General features: G+C 35.5%; 1 protein-coding gene across 1 annotated transcript; it reads right to left on the bottom strand.

The window, feature by feature from the left end:
• Positions 1-291: 291 nt before the first annotated feature.
• LOC130725145 (uncharacterized) lies at positions 292-6,390 on the bottom strand. Its single transcript, XM_057576398.1, has 8 exons — positions 6,333-6,390; positions 5,940-6,026; positions 4,926-5,033; positions 4,781-4,838; positions 4,400-4,687; positions 3,393-4,321; positions 2,084-3,301; positions 292-1,955 (listed from the first exon to the last, which is right to left on the bottom strand). Exons 1-8 carry the CDS (start codon positions 6,388-6,390, stop codon positions 292-294), a joined length of 4,410 nt encoding a protein of 1,469 aa, XP_057432381.1.
• Positions 6,391-18,926: the final 12,536 nt, after the last annotated feature.

Here is an 18,926-nt window from a genome sequence, read left to right on the forward strand (position 1 = left end):
CTGAGCAATACAAGAGCACGGCTACAAGATCCATTCAAGCAATGTACACCTAAAATCACTTACCATTTATGAGAATCCATGCCTTCCATTAAATGGTACATAGGAGACCTCCCCATCTGGAGATTCATTTGAAAATAAAATAACTACCATAAATATTGAGTTAACATAAATCATAAAATTACTATTTATCATAGTATTTGCTTAAAAATTGTCACTATCTAAACCTACCTTATACTAAATTTAAATAAGGGGACCAACATATATAATTAGCAATTGACTCATCTTCATACCTCAGCTTAAATTTTTGAATACTTCTTTGTAAACAACATTTTTTGTGTGCTCCAAAGGCGGAACCTCTGTCTGGTCAACATAATTTTTCAATCCATCCCTTGATTTCACACGCGACAACGCAACATATAGTTGACCATGGGAAAAAACAGGTCTCGGTAAAAAAAACCCCACTCGAGACAACGTCTGCCCTTGACTCTTATTAATTGTCATTGCAAAACAAACACACACCGGAAATTGCCTACGTTGAACTTTAACATGTAGACCACTATCAGAAGGAACAATAGTCATGCGTGGGATGTATGTTTTTGTGCCAGCTTTATTTCTATTTAGCACTTTCCCATAAATCAAATTTGGTCTAAGATCCAACACAATAAGCCGAGTTCCATTGCATAACCCAGCTGAAACATCAATATTTCTCATTAACATAATGGGCGTTCCAATTTTCAAACACAACCTATGATCAGGAAGTCCAGATCCCTTATTGCCGTTCAAAAACTCAATGGTTATCCAATTTGCATCAATGGCTACATCTTCATCAACTTTGACTACACTGTCTGAACTTAAATACACTTTTTCTTTGCCAGGTACTATTGAAAGCACAAACTGGTTCACACTATCAACAATATCCAAAGTGGGAGCAAGAATAGCTATATCAATAAAATATTCCTCATCAAAAAATTTCCTTTGAATATCAGGGTAGGTGGAATAAACTATACTTGACACAGCATCATCTTTAAAGGGAACCATCAAGTCATGTGGAATATCTAAATCACATTCACCATCATTGTAATCACCCAAATTACCATCACCAATATCAAGTATCCACTTGCTAAATTCAACCAATTTTTCACGATCATGTAAAGAATCATTCCCATGCAAACGCATATTCTCAGTAAGTTTTAAGACTTTGCAAAATTTCCATAGTCTTGATGAGTTAATAGTAGCCATTACAATTTCTTCCCTACTTGCTTTCGGGATAATAGGAAGAGTTTGTCTAAAATCTCCCCCTAAAACCACAACTTTTCCACCAAAGGGCTTTCCCCCACCATAAACATCCCCAACTTCCATTATATCACGCAAGGTTCTATCAACAGCCTCAAATGCCCACCTATTAACCATAGGTGCCTCATCCCATATAATTAAACTTGTATGTTTAAGCAACTCTGCCTTGTTACTACCCAGCCTAATATTACAACATGAATCCTCATTTAACACAAGTGGGATACTAAATAACGAATGTGCAGTCCTCCCACCAGGTAACAAAAGAGATGCTATACCACTGGATGCAACATTCAACACAATCTTCCGCTCAGATCTTAATCTATAACTTAGAGTTTTCCAAAGAAAAGTTTTTCCTGTACCACCTGAACCATAGACAAAATAAAATCCTCCATCTGATTTATTAACTGCATCAATAACCTCATCATACACTTTCCTTTGACCATTATTCAACTTCATCAAATGGTCATTATGTTTAACTGACATATCATCAATGTCAAATCTTAACTCGTTAAACAACATGACATTCTCAAACTGAGGGACTTCATCTGAAATAAGATACGGAATGCCAGGAAAATCCTTTAGTGTTTTCCCATTATTAACAAACATTTTTTCAAGCTCAACCAAACAAAGCGTCTTCAAAGTCTGATCATCCAAACGCAAAGCTAGATAAAATAAAACAATTTATATAAAGTCAAAATAACAATTACTTTAACAACCACAAAGAAATGACATGTACAAAACATAAATATATACATGTATATAAACAAATACATAAATAAATAAAAAATACATGGATTGCAAAGTAATTTCCTTCGCTTATAAAGAATTCCATCGGCTAACAACCTCCAAGTTTCCTCAAAAACTTTTCCTGGTGTGACAATTGAATTAGATAATAGCAACACCATAAACAACTTTCTAACAGACATACCACCTGACAATTCAGCACAATCAATTAATCCATCAATAAATTCTTTATCATCCTCTAATAATCCCAAGGCAGAACATGCTTCCTGAAAGCTCACTCGAACAACACCATCAACAGTTCTCAAATCGGCATAACTTGTGCATCCACATTGTAGATTTAACAATAAACGCAAATAATATACCTCCCCACACCCCAAAGGTATAAAATTCATTCTTCCAATGGAAAACCCTCTTTTGCGTGGTCGCCACTCTTTATCTTTAGGATGCCAAACAAATAACTGCGGATACTCAGCATATGTCAAATGCCTACCATGTTCATATATCATATTAGCAACCATCCACCCAGTAAACATTGTTTCAGACATCTGACCTCTTTGAACGACCCTATCAATTGGTTCTTCATTACCATATAATACAACTTGTTTGTTGGGCATATGAAAAGGTAATCGCTGAACGGGAGGCCAATGATCATGAATACGAAATGAAAATGATCTCCAAGCAGCTTCACAAGCAGACAAATAACGACAATCATAATATTGTTGGATCTCATCAACCTCCGGCACATTTTGTCCTTCATTACATTCATTTTTCATTGAAACTGTAACCCGATCAACTCCTTTGTTGATATACTTAAATAAGTATTTGATGCAATTCGATTTGTTACAATATTCAATGTTAATGTGGGCTTGGTACTTCATCAACAATTTTGCATTATAAGGAACAACATACCCATTATCTAATTGAACATCACGTCTTTCAACAAAAACACCAGTGTTCCTCCTTCGATATGTCGGATAACCATCAATGTCAAATGAGGTCTTATCCACATATTTCTTAGGAAAAAATTTGGAACACCGACCATTTACCATGCACGGAGAATTTTTTCTACTACTTCCACATGGACCATGGACCATGAACATAGAAACAACTTCAAATAGTTTCGGGCTAGCAACTGGATCAGGTAACTCTGCACATATAACTGAATCAATTTTCTCTGGTGTTGTTAGCTTTGAACCAGGCGCTAACCAAATAAGTATATGGGCATGTGGAAGTCCCCTCTTTTGAAACTCAATGGTATACATTCCTATAAATAAATTAATCACCCATATAATATTTTTCAATATCTACATATATATATATATATATATATTATATTCAATTGAAATATTACTAACCAGCTGAGACTTTCCCAAAATATTGACCTTTCCTCAAATCACGCATTAACTGCTTCACTTTAATATGAAAAATCCGACACGAGATATCAGGGCGATCATAGGCATTCAAGCCTTTTTCAGAAACACACCTTTGAATTTCAAGCCACTTTGGGTTGCAAGTAACAGTTATAAAAAGATCTGGATATCCAACATGTTTGCAGATTGCCATTGCATCTTGACAATTGTTAAACATATATCTTCTTCCACCAGTAAATGATGAAGGTAGAACTATCCTTATTCCAACTGATGCTGAATCGACATCACCTTTCTCCATAGCCTCCTCCAATCCAGATAAGAAGTCCCGACGTATTGTCTTTTGATTACCCTTGATATATGACAATCTTTGAGCCTCAATCATCGAATAACAATCCACAAGAAATTGTTGGAATAATCTTCTACTACGCAATATAACTGAATCCTCTCTCATTCTTTCATGAATTCTAAAAGAAATAAATTCTCTCAAAGATACTCGTACTCTCTTTTTAAAAACACGACCATCTCCATCTTGGCGAAACAAAATATCTTCTTTATATCCATCTTCTCCATTAGGAAAAAGCAAAGGATATTGCAACGGTAAAAATGAAGTGTGTGTCTCATGAATTCTTCTAAGAGTACCATCCATTGAACTAACAACTATGTCTCGACCACAATCAGTAGAATCAAAATCACCAACAATTAAACCAGCTACCTCATCCACAGAAGGTAAATTGTACACTCTTGGGTCTTTGGGTCTAGCCCTAAACAATCTTAGAGAAATCCTTAACAATGGGTTGATAGAAATGAAATCACGTACCTTTCGAAATGATTTCACCAAGACATTACACTCATCAACCATTGCCAAAAGATCTTCAATTAAGGATTTGTTTAGCTTACAACTTCCATCCGAATTCCTAAACAATAAAACAAAAATATTAATAACATTAAAACATAATATACAACATTCATAAGAAAAAATAGCATTTACGTACCTAAAGTGTGAACTTCGATTTTGGATCTCATTCTGAGTATCATAAACATAAAGTTGGGCAAATTTAGGAGTCTCTCCCACATTTGGAAGCAAGCTACCAATACGATGATAATTTTGGCCACTAATAACAAATTGTGGTGGACCGCCTCCGTCATTTAGACCACTTTCAATTTTTCCACCAAATGAAGTAAAAGCAAAAGCACTATTATAACTTCTTATATTTGCCAAGAATTCCCGACTACGAACATCATTTCCCATTATCAAATCCCATAATAAAGTCGGTGGCTTCCTGAAGAAAGGAACTAACACTTTTCCGTTTAGACAACACAGAGAAAAAATTGTGGGAATATTATTCTTTTTCTTTCTAACTCCTTCAGCATACCAATGCAAAGCCCCACAATACTGACACTCATACTTCATGTCTCCAATATCAGAATATTCTGCATTTAAATTCAATAACACTTACATGGAAAATTTTTCACAATCAACCTTTAATTACAAATTTATATCATAAAACAATAATTTACCCTCAAACTCATCTAAATTTTTACTGCAAGGCATATCATCTCGTTCACCATCTTCACTATCTTCACTTTCATCACTTGATGAACAACCACTAAATGTTTGAACTTCATCTACAAATAGTTGCAATTATTATTATTTCATAAATACAAAGAGTAGAACAAAAAATATAATAAACATTATTCAAAACCTCCATTAAAAAAAAAGCAATTCTACTCTATTGATCAAAAAGTTAAGCGATATGCATAAAAATATTTACTTAAAAAAATAATTGATTTTATTTTAAGTGAATTTTTTGAATAAAATAATTTTTTATTTAAGTTTGTCAATAAGTTTTTTTTACAAAAGATGCAATTTAAAACCATTTGGAGATAAATATTTCAAATATAAATTAGGAGCAATATGGACCATTTAAATTTTTAAGAGTGTGTTTCATTATGTTCCACCATTTTCTAAAGAACAAAAATGTGATATTCCAAGAGCATTTAATTTTCTTCTCTTCTGCTCCATCATAAAAAAATAACAATCACAGAACTGAACTCAAATGTGACATTCCATTCACAAATGTCTACCAAACAATACTTTAAATTATAAATCAAAATCATGGTTGGAAAATGGAAATGAACTGTCCTAGACACCAAAAATTGGCCATAAAATTATTTAAATTATATACCCTGGCAGCTTATCATCTCTACTAATCCAATTATCCACACCAACATCAAACGCGCCATCTTCTTGTACTGGACTTAAAAAAGTATACCTTATATTAATTTCTTCAACTTCAGATTCATATCATATCATATGACACCTAAATAACCTCCATTGTAATATTTTATAATCCACAAAATCATCCCCTTGGATTTAAACTACTAACTCAAAAACAATTATCTTTATAATCCCACTTTTGATAATTCGTTCATTTGACAGTTAATATTACTTATCTTAAAAATTTCTAAAATCAAGTTATATATTTTTCACTCACTCAAAATTTCACATTATAAACCATTAGAAAAAAATACCAGTATTAGTCGACACCGATGACGAGGAAATATCCATAGCATCATAAAGAGTGTCATTAGCCAAACTTGAGGTAACCCTTGAGCACACTACCAAAAGATAAAAACTAATGTAAAAAAAACCTTCACAACAAAATAATCACTACTAATTAACATGCTAAGTTAATTAACTCAACTGAATTTCTCTTGGCGCATATATCTTTGGCCTCTCGGAAAACATTTCTTTTTGTTACCCCTTGTTCTTTCTTCAGATAATGAGGGCACCGATCCCTGTCCAATACCTTACCAAAAAAAACACAAAGGATTAATAAGCTCAGCTCTTCTTCATATATTCATATCAAACACTTTTAATCATAATTCTTTCACACAATTGATATAGAAGGAACACATATTTACCTGTTGATTTGCTACTGGACGACATTACTCTTTTATATTTTCTAGGAACACCAGCCATGACAAAGCACCACAAATCTGCCCACACTAATTACCTAAAAATTTAACAAACATGATACTAATTAAATGAATATGCCAGAAAAAAACCAATTGTTCCTCACTGGTTATACTTCAAGTCTTACCTATTCTCTTGGACAACAAATCTAAGGTAAGAGCTTAGAAAATAAGGGCAATAAACAAAACACAATGATCACCTAGCTTACATGCTCTTCACAAATGAAATTTTACAACCTACTTGTACTATATTTATACTGAAAATGTGTTTTTTTTGCCTCCGCGGGTGTTAAAGGTATTACCTCTATAGCAAACTAAATCCAATATACTTAGAGTCACTTTTTCATGAAAATGATTCTTCCCAAAAAAGTAACCAATTCATTACAAAAGTCAATACTTCTCTAGTACACAATTTTTTAAAATTTTAATGCGTTACACTTTTTACATGATAAAACAACTCTTCATCCTTATATTTTGTCATCGTACCAATATAGCTTCTAGAACAAACATAAGCTAAAAAAACTTTTCCACGAATGACAAAAATTTACTAATAAATGTTAACTTTTTACAATGCTATGTGAACTTCTCTTAGTCAAGTACCCTATGTTATGTACTGAATACATATAACCTCTATCATAAATAGCGTACTACCAAATTCAAATAACAAAATTATACATACTTCATAAATCAGGTATTTACATATACTATACTATTAAAGTAAGAACAAAATAATTTTCCCACTAATACTTTATGGTAACCCAAATTTGATTAAAATACATTGCGTTACATCATACATTTTATTTTTCCTAAAGTCTAGAATGGAGGATCCTTCCTCATTCTTCTGCACTCTTGACGCTGCTCTGACCTCTCCCTCTCCAGACGATCCAGTGAATACTGGATGTTGTTGAGACTGACGTTCAGATCTTCCCTCTCCAGAACCTCTTCTGTTGTCTTGAGCTTCTCCTCTATGGTCTTCCTTTCTTCCAGTAGCCTCAGCTCAAGCTGGCTGAGTTCTTGAACTTCCTCCACGAAGGCAAGAAATTCCTTCAAGTCGTTCTTCAGCTCTGGACGAAGGTCCTCCTCAAGCAGTGTCCTCGTTAGCTCTGATATGGTCGTTGTACCCTCTGGATGCCTTATGTTCAAGAACAAGTCCTCCTCACAGGCCTTCCTTCTGAGCTCTTCAAGTGCTTCCATGTATGATGCCATTTTTTTAATTGTTCCAGTTGTGAAGCTTACCCTCTTTCTCCATCGCTTTATATAGGCTTTGATGACCCTAGTTTAGTAGTATTTTTAGGGTCATTTCTTAGTTTGTTTTGAGTCTTTTTGTTGAGTCTCATGTAGTGTTTCATGCATTCTCATGCATTTTTATCTTTCTTTAAGTTTTTACTTTGTTTTGGTAATTTTATAGTTTTATAGGGACCTTTCTTACATTTTAGGTAAGTTTAGGACGTGCATATCTTTTCTACTTGAATTGAGGGTCTTTTGTGCTAATAAACTCTTGGAAATCCTAGATATTTTCCTTGCTTTGTTCCCAAGCAGCTAGGTCTGAAAACTGATGAAGAAAGAAGGTCAAAAGGCTTGGAAAATTGAAGGGAGGCTTAAAGGGGAGTTAAGAAGAAGGTCAAGAGGCTTTCTAGCATGTAGAGAGCGCTCAGGCGCTCGTGTTGAGCGCTTGAGCGCCAATTGGATCGATGTTTACAAGATGCTAGAAAGGAATTGGCGCCTGAGCGCTTCTGATTGAGCGCCTGAGCGCCAATTACCTCCAGAGAGCTTGTTTTGGCTTGGAATTGGCGCTCAGGCGTGCTTAATTGGCGCCTGAGCGCCCAGACTCGACCTGTTTGCCTATAAATAGGCTTTTTGTCATTTCTTTTGTACCTTTTGTCATTTTATGATATTTTCATAAGTTAGAAGAGAGAGCTTGAGTTCTGGAGCTTTGGGAGCTTTCCCTAGGTCTTATGTTCCAGGTTTTATCTTTATTTTCTAGCATGGATTTCATAGCCATGTTTGGCTAAAAACCCCTTTTGCTTTGGGTTCTTTGTAAGACTTTGAATGTTTTAGCTATCAATCCTTTTCTATTCATGATGTTCTGAGTAAACCCTTGAATCTCACTTCTATGCTTTATCTTTCAAGCTTGAATGCATGCTAGCTTCTTACTTTTCTATAATCATAACGATAGTTTGTTATAGAATTGGGACTTGTTGTGAGATTACTCCTTCTATACTTGCTACTAGGAATAGAGGAAGGGTTGGGGTTTGTTGGCCTGATTTGTATGCTTAGTGCTTCTAGCAAATGTTTAGGTTATCAAGGAATTGAACCTATCTTTTGATTAGGAAGGGTTTTCTTTGCGAGGCATCGAAAGATAACTAACTAGGCTAGAACATCAAGGAGAGACTCGGGATTAATTGAATAGGAAGGTTTGCTAAAACTGAAATAGTTGAACAAGAACCCAAGGCAATCTCATCTCTGTTTTTCAATCGCTTTATTACTTGATTACTTGTCTTTTTACAAACTCAAGAAACAACCAATTATTAAAACTGAATTTTACTTGCTTTTCAACCTTAGACTTGAATCTTAAACTGAATTGCCACACCAATTCCCTGTGGTTCGATAATTTAAAACCCGGAGGTATTCGTACACTTGCGAATTGACCAACAGGCTTCACTTTCTCTCTGAAAGTTAATGCTTCTACAGTTTCTCGAGGTTAAGTTCTTGGTAACTGACCCCTTTCATTACTTCCTTGGCCGGTGGTAAACGTTCTTCTTTTGCATTAACTCTTCTATTTATTTCGCCTAACTCTGATTCTTACATCATTTTATTTTTTCTTCAAACTTAGAAATTCTCTAAGGGGGAGTACCTTGTACTTCAAGCTAAGTTTTTCACACCCCAAGCTTTTTGCTTATGACAAAAAGGGGGAGTACAACCCAGTTTTTTATGTGTAAGATGTGTTAGTGTGATTTATTTTTCTTTTGGAGATTTAAGAGTTCCACTTTTATGACCATAGATGTGTCACTGGGCAAATACAAGGAATACATTTCACTTCTTCTGAAGTGATATTAGTTTGACTCCGACCCAAAACTCTGACACCTTGTCCGTTGACTCTGAATACTTATGTGCTCTGATTATTCTATTTCATCTATATCATAAGTTTTTCACTCTGAACTCTTATATTATTTAGCTCAGAATCTAGATTCAGAGGGAGCTAAGCTCAGAATCAAGTGGTGGCTTGAATTCAGAATGAACAAGATAAACTATTCACATCAGGATAAGTCTTATTCTATATCCCTAAACTCTGAGTGAATTCAGTTTATTGTTTAAGAATTGTTCATCAAAAATCTTAGTTTTGTCATCATCAAAAAGGGGAAGATTGTAAGATCAAGTTTTGATCTAGTAGTACAACTCTATGTTTTGATGATTACAAGTTAACCTTTTTATATGAACAATTATGGTACTCTAACGTGTTTTTCTGAGTGTGCTATTTACAGGCTCTGACCTTGATTCTGTCTCACACAAACCACAAGCATTGTGCATAAAGAGTGACCCAAGCAACGCTTTCGCATTCTCCATGTTCACTCTGAACAGTGGAAAAGCTTCAGAAGATCTGAAGTCTTACAAACTCTGATATGGACTCAGTCACCAGAAGTTCTGGAGATCCAGAAGATCTGGCAACCAAAAGACTCTGAAGACTCAGAAGCTCTGATGGTGTAGAAGACTCTGACAATCCAGACTTTGAAGAGTGAAGACTCTGAAATTATAATTTCAATGCGCAAACCATACACAACTTATATAACTTAATTTACTTTATTCCTACTCACCCTCTTTTATTATTTGGACAACAAAATTCCCACAACCATTCCCATAATTCTATAACAGAAAACAGCTGTTTCAACATAATGAAATTATATAATTTTAGAAAACAGAAACATTCATAAATGAACATAGGTCAAGAGAACAAACTCTCCATTGTGACTAAATAAAAGAACAAGACAACAAAGCAACAATAGGAAATAGACCAAGCAAGACCAAATACCTGACACGTACTGGAGAGTGTGATAGATGACATATAAATCACCTTCAACAAGTAGATAATGGACAAAGCGGCAAAAAGACTTTTCGAATTCACCATATCCCTTTTCACGCCCACTTCATGAAAACAACCCTTCAAAAGGCAGACACCTTGCCCCTAACCTGTCAATTTACCCAAAAATCAGCAGCACCTTTACAACCTGAAACTTACCCAAAATACGAAACAGGGGAACACCACATATGTCAGATCCTTCTAAACCTAACAAAATCTTCCCTTATTGACATTCCGAATGCAAACCACACGTGTATATAACAGAAGCCAATGTCAAATCCTTTTCAAAGTTTTTCCACACAAAAAGCCCAATCACTATTATATAAAATAAAAGAAAATAAAACAAGATCACAATTTATTTATATATCAATTAAAAAAAGTTGTCTTAAAATTGGAAAATATCTTTTTATGTAAATACCATTAATTACTAACTAATAAATAATAAACATAAACTTCACTACAAAATAATTTATCAAATATAGTAAAAAATAAAAAAATCTCAAAAAAGGTATTTGATGTTCACTATATCACATGTTTTATTTTAAATATTCTTTAAATATATTGTTTGATCTATAAATATCATATTGAAAATAACTTCAAGAATTATAATAACAAATAATTATAACCAAGGAAAATAAATTTAAATTCTAGTAAATAAAATTTTACAATATACAAGTTCTAACATATTATAATTTTAAAAGTTAAATCGTTTCATTGTTGATAAAAAAATAAATAATGCTATTATAACTTATACTACCAATTTTTTAATTAATATAAAATATTTAAATTTCACTTAATTGTTTCCAAATTATAAAAAAAAGTTAATCACTAATCTTTTAATGCTATTCTAATAATAGTTATTCAAATAACTAAACTAAACTATTAGTATTATTTTTATTAAATATTTTTATATTAACAAATAAATAATTATTAAAAATAATTTCAATATCCTGGATACTTAGATTGCAACAACCATATTTAAAAAAAAAAATTGCCTAACTAACAACCCTGGCCAGATGATATATTAATTACACACGATATAACTGAAAAAAACACATATAAATTAAATAAATAAATATCAAATCTAAATAAAATATCCTTATAACAATTATACGCATTCGATCGTTTTTAATCAAATCCCAAACAAAATAAAAAACCATAAAATATATTTTAACCTTATTTGCTTTATCGAACAAATCAAAATATGAACTACTTATAAAACAAAGATATAAATAAAAATTACAAAGGTTAAATAAAATATAATGGTCCATGACTCTCAACATATTATCTCCCTTTATTATCTTTATCAGATGACATCTACAAATCAAGATACAATAGTCTTATAATTCTTAAAATGTAGAAAACTAAAAACTTCCAGTCCACTTAGAAGGAAAATTACGGCATACAACTTTGATAACAAAATAAATTAGACAACTACAATATACAATAAACACCATATTCCATCTTTCTAAGAAATTTAAATACTAAATAGCTTACATTAGATACTTCCAACATCAACCCCAAAAAAATACAAATCTATAGTACTGAATATTACTCCAACCTAACACTCCAAGTAATTTGATGTCACCTAAATCTTCCTTGCCTTCACATCAGCACAATTGTTCTCACAACCTTCTTCATCATCCTTAGAAGATCCCTCAACAGACAACCTTTTGCATGGTAACAAAGATTTTCCAATAATAGAATTAGAGGCCTCACTTCCACCTTCTGTGCTTACAAAATGTTGAACAACATCTTCGGTTTTATCAAATTCAAAAGCTAAACCCCCACAAGAAATATTTGCCTGCATTCACCAAAGAATATAAAAACTTAAACTAACATACAGATAATTAAAAACACCAACTGCACTTTAGATTTCATACTAATCAATCAGCATACCACTGCCTTTTTTTCACAAAAAGAAGAAGCTTCATATGCTTCCCATATGTCATAGTAATTAAACACTATGGACCTGCCGAAATCACACACTTCATAAACATTGCAATAGTTTTCATCGACATTAAGACAGAGTCCATTATGTCCCATTGGTTCATAGAAAGAACACACATAATCCAAATCCTTCAAGTCCTAAACATCCAAACACCTCAATCAATTAGTGCATCAAACAAACAAACTTCAAATGACAAGACTATACCCAAATCTAGAATTAACAATCCATTTTCCACCAGCAAAATACCTGAATTGGATATATCACTCTAATTTCATCAATCTTTGGATACGAAGAATTCAGAAAAGATAGATCACCCACAGGTCCACCAACATCTATACCACTTGCAAGAATCCTATAAAAATATGGTTGAATACATTAATCAGTATTTTCAAATACAATAAAATAAAATTATTTACATTTGATTAATCAAATCAAAAACTTTTTGCATACCTGTTCTTAAACGATATAACTTCGTCAATATCAGCATTTAAGCTAATTTTAGCAGCAGGTATCAATGTCTGAAGCAAATTTGCACCTACAGCGAGTAAAAAATTTATGCACCAATTGACCAACCATCTATATCTCAAAATAAGCATAAATTAAATACAAAGCCATGAAAGAAACTGGTGTTCAAACAATCAACAAACCAGTTAAACTTACGTCTGCATTTCTAAATCTTGGCATATTGGACAACAACCACAGGCTTCTCATTGGTATGAATCAATAAATATTCAGTCACAATCCTCACACAGTCCCCAAGCACAAGAAATACAACTTTACCCCTATTAGAAATGTTATAAATTAGATGATATCAACACTTAAATAAACTAATTTTTAACATACAATTAGAAAGACTCTCTGAATAATCCCAAATATTAGAGAAATTACTTCTCATCAGATAACTCCATCATAATCATCTTCATTTCTTCCAATCCACCTAATTGAATTCTCTGAGTAGAAATAGCAGTTAACAACCCCACCATATCTGACATCAATAATCATAAAAATAAAATTACAACCAAAATAAAACAATTCTGCAAGTTATAAACATGAAAATCATGCAAATCAAGTAGTTAACTTACCAACTAAAAAATCAGTTTGAATTTCAGGACAATTAAGATCTTCAGAAGATCTAAGTGACAATCCTGACATTGGAATTAAATTGCAGTCCGACTCAATAACCTTCGTTTTCCCACTAAATAATAACCTATACGCATGCTTAGTAGCACGGAATGATCCTTTAGCAGGCAAAACAATCAAAAAGGATATCTCATACACACTGCCTTCAACAAATTGGTGAGCCCACTTACGGAACATGGCCTTCCCTAAAGATGCTTGTATTTTATCTCCCTAATTAAAATAGAGGTTAGGCAATATTATTCAACTCTAATAGCTGAATAGTAAAATATGAAAAAGCTAAATTATAGATACATTTTGGTCCATAAAAACCATCTCCAAAGTAGATGGTGCTTCATTTATAAGAACAGCAGGTAAAAACCACCTACGAATAACTCTCACTTTTATTTTCCATTTGGAGCTCGGTGGGCAGAGGTCAACCACTCTATCAAATGCATTCATAATTCCCAGAAAATTAGACAAAATAGGATTTCAAATGGTAATATGATAGAAATGAGGATCTCACTTGTCTGCCATTGACACCAGCTTATAAACGACTTTCTTAAACTCTTTTCATTAAAGTTAAATTGCTAGAAAAAGTAATTTTAAATAGAAAACAACTTTTTCTGACTAAAAGGAGATACACAATTTCAAATGATCCAATATAGAAAGACCAAAAATAAATTTTGCACTGAGTGTCACTTGACTACTCACCTTTAGCAGTACCAACCTATAAAACAGTTTTCCATACAAGAAAAAGGTAACCCATGGCAGAAATGTCACAGTTAAGTACAATATGATGTGAACAATTATGGTACTCTAACGTGTTTTTCTGAGTGTGCTATTTACAGGCTCTGACCTTGATTCTGTCTCACACAAATCAGAAGCACTGTGCATAAAGAGTGACCAAAGCAACGCTTTCGCATTCGTCATGTTCACTCTGAACAGTGGAAAAGCTTCAGAAAATCTGAAGTCTTACAAACTCTGATATTGACTCAGTCACCAGAAGTTCTGGAGATCCAGAAGATCTGGCAACCAAAAGACTCTGAAGACTCAGAAGCTCTGATGGTGTAGAAGACTCTAACAATCCAAACTCTGAAGAGTTACCTGATGTCCAGAAGCAAGAAACTCTGAAGACCATGTACTTCCCTCTGAGCTCAGAATCAGAAGCTACAACGGTCAGAGGATCTGTGCTTTCCCTCTGACTCTGATCAATCAGCTTCACAACTTCCTATACGAAGCGCTCCCCTGATCAGAAGTCTACAAAATGGGTGTTCAGAAACAAGTTGAATGAGAAAGGAGATGTAGTCAGAAACAAGGCAATTCTAGTTGCTCAAGGCTACAGCCAGCAGGAAGGAATAGAATACACAGAAACATTTGCTCCAGTAGCAAGACTAGAAGCAATCAGACTGTTGATCTCTTTCTCAGTGAATCATAACATAGTTCTTCATCAGATGGATGTGAAGAGTGCCTTCCTAAATGGTTATATTTCAGAGGAAGTCTATGTTCATCAACCCCCAGGTTTTGAAGATGAGAAGAAGCCAGACCATGTGTTCAAATTGAAGAAGTCACTCTATGGTCTGAAGCAAGCTCCCAGGGCATTGTATGAAAGACTCAGCTCATTCCTTCTGGACAACGAGTTTGTAAGGGGTAAAGTAGATACAACTCTCTTTTGCAAAACTTATAAAGATGATATCTTAATTGTGCAAATCTGTGTTGATGATATTATATTCGGTTTTGCTAATCAATCTCTATGCAAAGAATTTTCTAAGATGATGCAGGCTGAATTTGAGATGAGTACGATGGGAGAACTCAAGTACTTTCTGGGAATACAAGTTGATCAAACACCAGAAGGAACATATATCCATCAGAGCAAGTACACTAAAGAACTTCTGAAGAACTTCAATATGCTGGAATCTACAATGGCCAAGACTCCAATGCATCCTACATGCATTCTGGAGAAAGAAGATGAAAGTGGTGGTAAAGTATGTCAGAAGCTCTATCGTGGTATGATAGGTTCACTTCTATACTTAACTGCATCTAGGCCAGATATATTATTTAGTGTTCACTTATGTGCTCGTTTCAGGTTATTGTGATGCTGATTATGCTGGAGATAGAACAGAGAGAAAAAGCACTTCTGGAAATTGTCAATTTCTGGGAAGCAATTTAGTCTCATGGGAAAGCAAGAGGCAATCAACAATTGCTCTATCAACTGCAGAGGCAGAATATATCTCAGCAGCAATATGCAGCACCCAGATGCTCTGGATGAAACATCAGCTGGAAGACTATCAGATCCTTGAGAGCAATATCCCTATCTATTGTGATAACACTGCTGCAATATCATTGAGTAAGAATTCTATCTTACATTCAAGGGCAAAGCACATTGAGGTAAAGTATCACTTTATTAGTGATTATGTACAGAAGGGCGTACTTCTTCTGAAGTTTATTGATACTCACCATCAATGGGCAGATATCTTTACAAAGCCCTTAGCAGAGGATAGATTTAATTTTATTCTGAAAAATCTGAATAGGGACTTTTGTCCAGAGTGAAGATCGACCAGAACCTCTGACTATGATACTTCTTGATCAGAAGATGTAGTCCAGAAGGTAACTCCATCAGAGTGTATGTACCCATTGGTGCTGACTCTGAAGCTGAGACAGTAACACGTGTGTCAGTATCTCTGATGCATAGTTCCTTGTGCACGTGTGACAGTCTGTCATGATGTGTGTACATGTGCTTCTCTCCTGTGTGTGATACGTGTATTTACTGTTACTATCATGTCTTTAATTTTTAACCGTTGATCTTAAAATGCTTTTTGAATCAACAACGGTTATTTGACAAAACCCACTATACACACACGATCTCCTACACTTTCGGTTTTTACTCTCTCTCTTCTGTTTTTTCAAAAACCGCTTACCCACAATCTCTCTCTCGCTCTCTATTCATCTTTAACCTTCATCTTCTACCCAAAACCTTCAACCGCTCCAACAATGTTGAGACAAACCAGAAGTGAAGCCGCTGAAGCAACAAGTTTCCCTCACCTGGTTGTGGGTCAAGCTACAGGCCAAATGGGTCCTGAAGCTCCTGATCAAGGTCAAGAGCAAGTAATTCCGATTGCAGAACGGGGCTGTGCCGTTCATTGTGTGTATGCTCCTGAAGAACTTCAAGTACTGGCAGAATGGAGATTCGACCTAGACAATCTTGCTGCAAATGGGTATGACATTCGTCCTGAAGTCCGTGTTCAAGGCTGGGAAAATTACTTCAACAGGCTTCGAGGACCGGTGTATGACATATTGGTCAAGGAATTCTGGAAACACGCTGACTGCGATGACACTCAGGTGGTATCCCACATTCTTGGAAGGAGGATCATAGTTACAGAGAAATCATTCGTGAACCTACTGGGTGAAGAGTCTGCACATGGGTATCGATTTCAACTCACTGAATCGAAGCTGAAACCCAAAACGAAGGATATCACCAACAAGGCCCTGTACACCACATACAAACCGGGCAAGACTGATTACAAGGTGCTGGACCTTCATCCCAAGCTCAGAATCTGGCACAAGATTCTGCTCAACTGTATCAACCAGAGACCAAAGGGCAGTTCCCCAGATTACATAAACTTCAGCCAGAAGGCGATGTTATTTTTCATTCAAGACAAGCAGAAGATCTGCCTTCCCTACTTCCTGTTCTCTTACTTGAAGGAGTGTATCAAGAAGTCCAGAACTACTGCCTCCATCAAATCAGCAATCAAGTATATCCCTTTTGGGAGATTGCTATCAGATCTCTTCATTGAGAGCAACCTTGTGCGAGATCTGGTCAACGCTGGATGCATAGAGGATCTGACCACCATTGTCAGTGATGTCTTCACTGCCAATTCTCTAAAGAAGATGGGTATGGTCAAGAAGAAAATCGCCCCAGCTCATGAAGACACATCTTCTGAAATCAGAAAGAGAAGGGTGCCTCTGAATGACTACCCTCTGTGGACACAGGCAGACAACCCAGAAGCTATTAGGTGCTATGTTGAAGACCTAAGGGCTCAAGGCTTTGAAATTGATCTAGATGAATTCTTCCGAAGACTGCCGCCAGCTCAAGAGTTTGACTCTTCTCCCAAGAGGAAAGTTCAGAGGAAGATGGTCTTAGAAGAATCCTGTGAGGAATCTGATGGCTCTCAGAAGAAGAAGAATAAGGCTGACCAGCCAAAGAGGAAACATGATGAAACCATCAAGCCTGATGCTGGTGGTGATGATAACGTTGGTCCTAAGAAAAAGAAGAAACAAGTCAGACTTGTGGTGAAGCCTACAAATGTGGAACCTGCTGCTCAAGTCATCAGAAGGATTGAGACTCCTGTCAGAGTGACTCGGTCTTCAGCACGATCATCAAGTAAGTCTGCTATTGCTTCTGATGATGATTTAGATACATTTGATGCACTCCCCATCTCTGCTATGCTGAAACATTCCTCCAACCCACTCACTCCTATCCCAGAGTCCCAACCAGCCACACAAACCACTTCACCACCCAATTCACCAAGGTCTTCATTTTTCCAACCTTCTCCAAATGAAGCACCTCTCTGGAATATGCTTCAGAACCAACCTACCGGACCCTCTGATCCAACCTCACCTATTACCATCCAATACAACCCATTAACTTCTGAACCCATCATCCCTGACCAACCAGAACTTAACCAACCAGAACCTGAACCCAGAACTTCTGATCACTCTGTCCCCAGAGCATCAGAACGTCTGGTTCCCAAAACCACTGATACAGATTCATCTACTGCCTATACACCTGTATCATTCCCAATCAATGTTGCTGACTCCTCCCCTTCCAACAACTCTGAATCCATTCGGAAATTCATGGAGGTCAGAAAAGAAAAGGTGTCTTCCCTAGAAGAGTATTACCTCACCTGTCCAAGCCCTAGGAGATATCCTGGCCCTAGACCTGAACGTCTAGTTGACCCAGATGAACCTATCTTGGCCAATCCTTTACATGAGGCAGACCCTTTAGCTCAACAGGCTCAACCTGACCCTATCCAACAAGAGCCAGTTCAACCAGACCCAGAACACCCAATCCTCTGGTTGAAACCTCTGAACCTCACCTTGATGCCTCTGAACAACATGTTCAAAACTTTAACATTAGCTCTCCTCAAGGTGTTTCTGAGGCACACAACAGCAATCACCCAACCTCTCCAGACCAATACCTCTCCATAGTTCCCTACACTCACCTCAGACCCACCTCTCTCTCCGAGTGCATCAATGTGTTTAATCAAGAAGCTTCTTTGATGCTACGCAACGTGCAAGGTCACACTGACCTGAGTGAGAATCCTGACTCTGTTGCTGAGGAATGAGATAATCTGAGTACTTGGTTAGTTGCTCAGGTCCCTGCTATGATGAGTCATCTCAT

Source organism: Lotus japonicus, chromosome 6 (genome assembly GCF_012489685.1).
Source record: "Lotus japonicus ecotype B-129 chromosome 6, LjGifu_v1.2".
Classification (NCBI taxonomy): Eukaryota; Viridiplantae; Streptophyta; class Magnoliopsida; order Fabales; family Fabaceae; genus Lotus; species Lotus japonicus.

Bases quoted from the DNA above. Each gene is read 5' to 3' on its own strand.
- LOC130725145 (XM_057576398.1), bottom strand. From the start codon at position 6,390: ATGGCTGGTGTTCCTAGAAAATATAAAAGAGTAATGTCGTCCAGTAGC. The intron at 6,027-6,332 runs GTAAATATGTGT...ATCTTTTGGTAG, and splicing joins GTCCAGTAGCAAATCAACAG to TGTGCTCAAGGGTTACCTCA. The intron at 1,956-2,083 runs GTATTTTTTATT...TATTTTATCTAG, and splicing joins GAAATTACTTTGCAATCCAT to CTTTGCGTTTGGATGATCAG.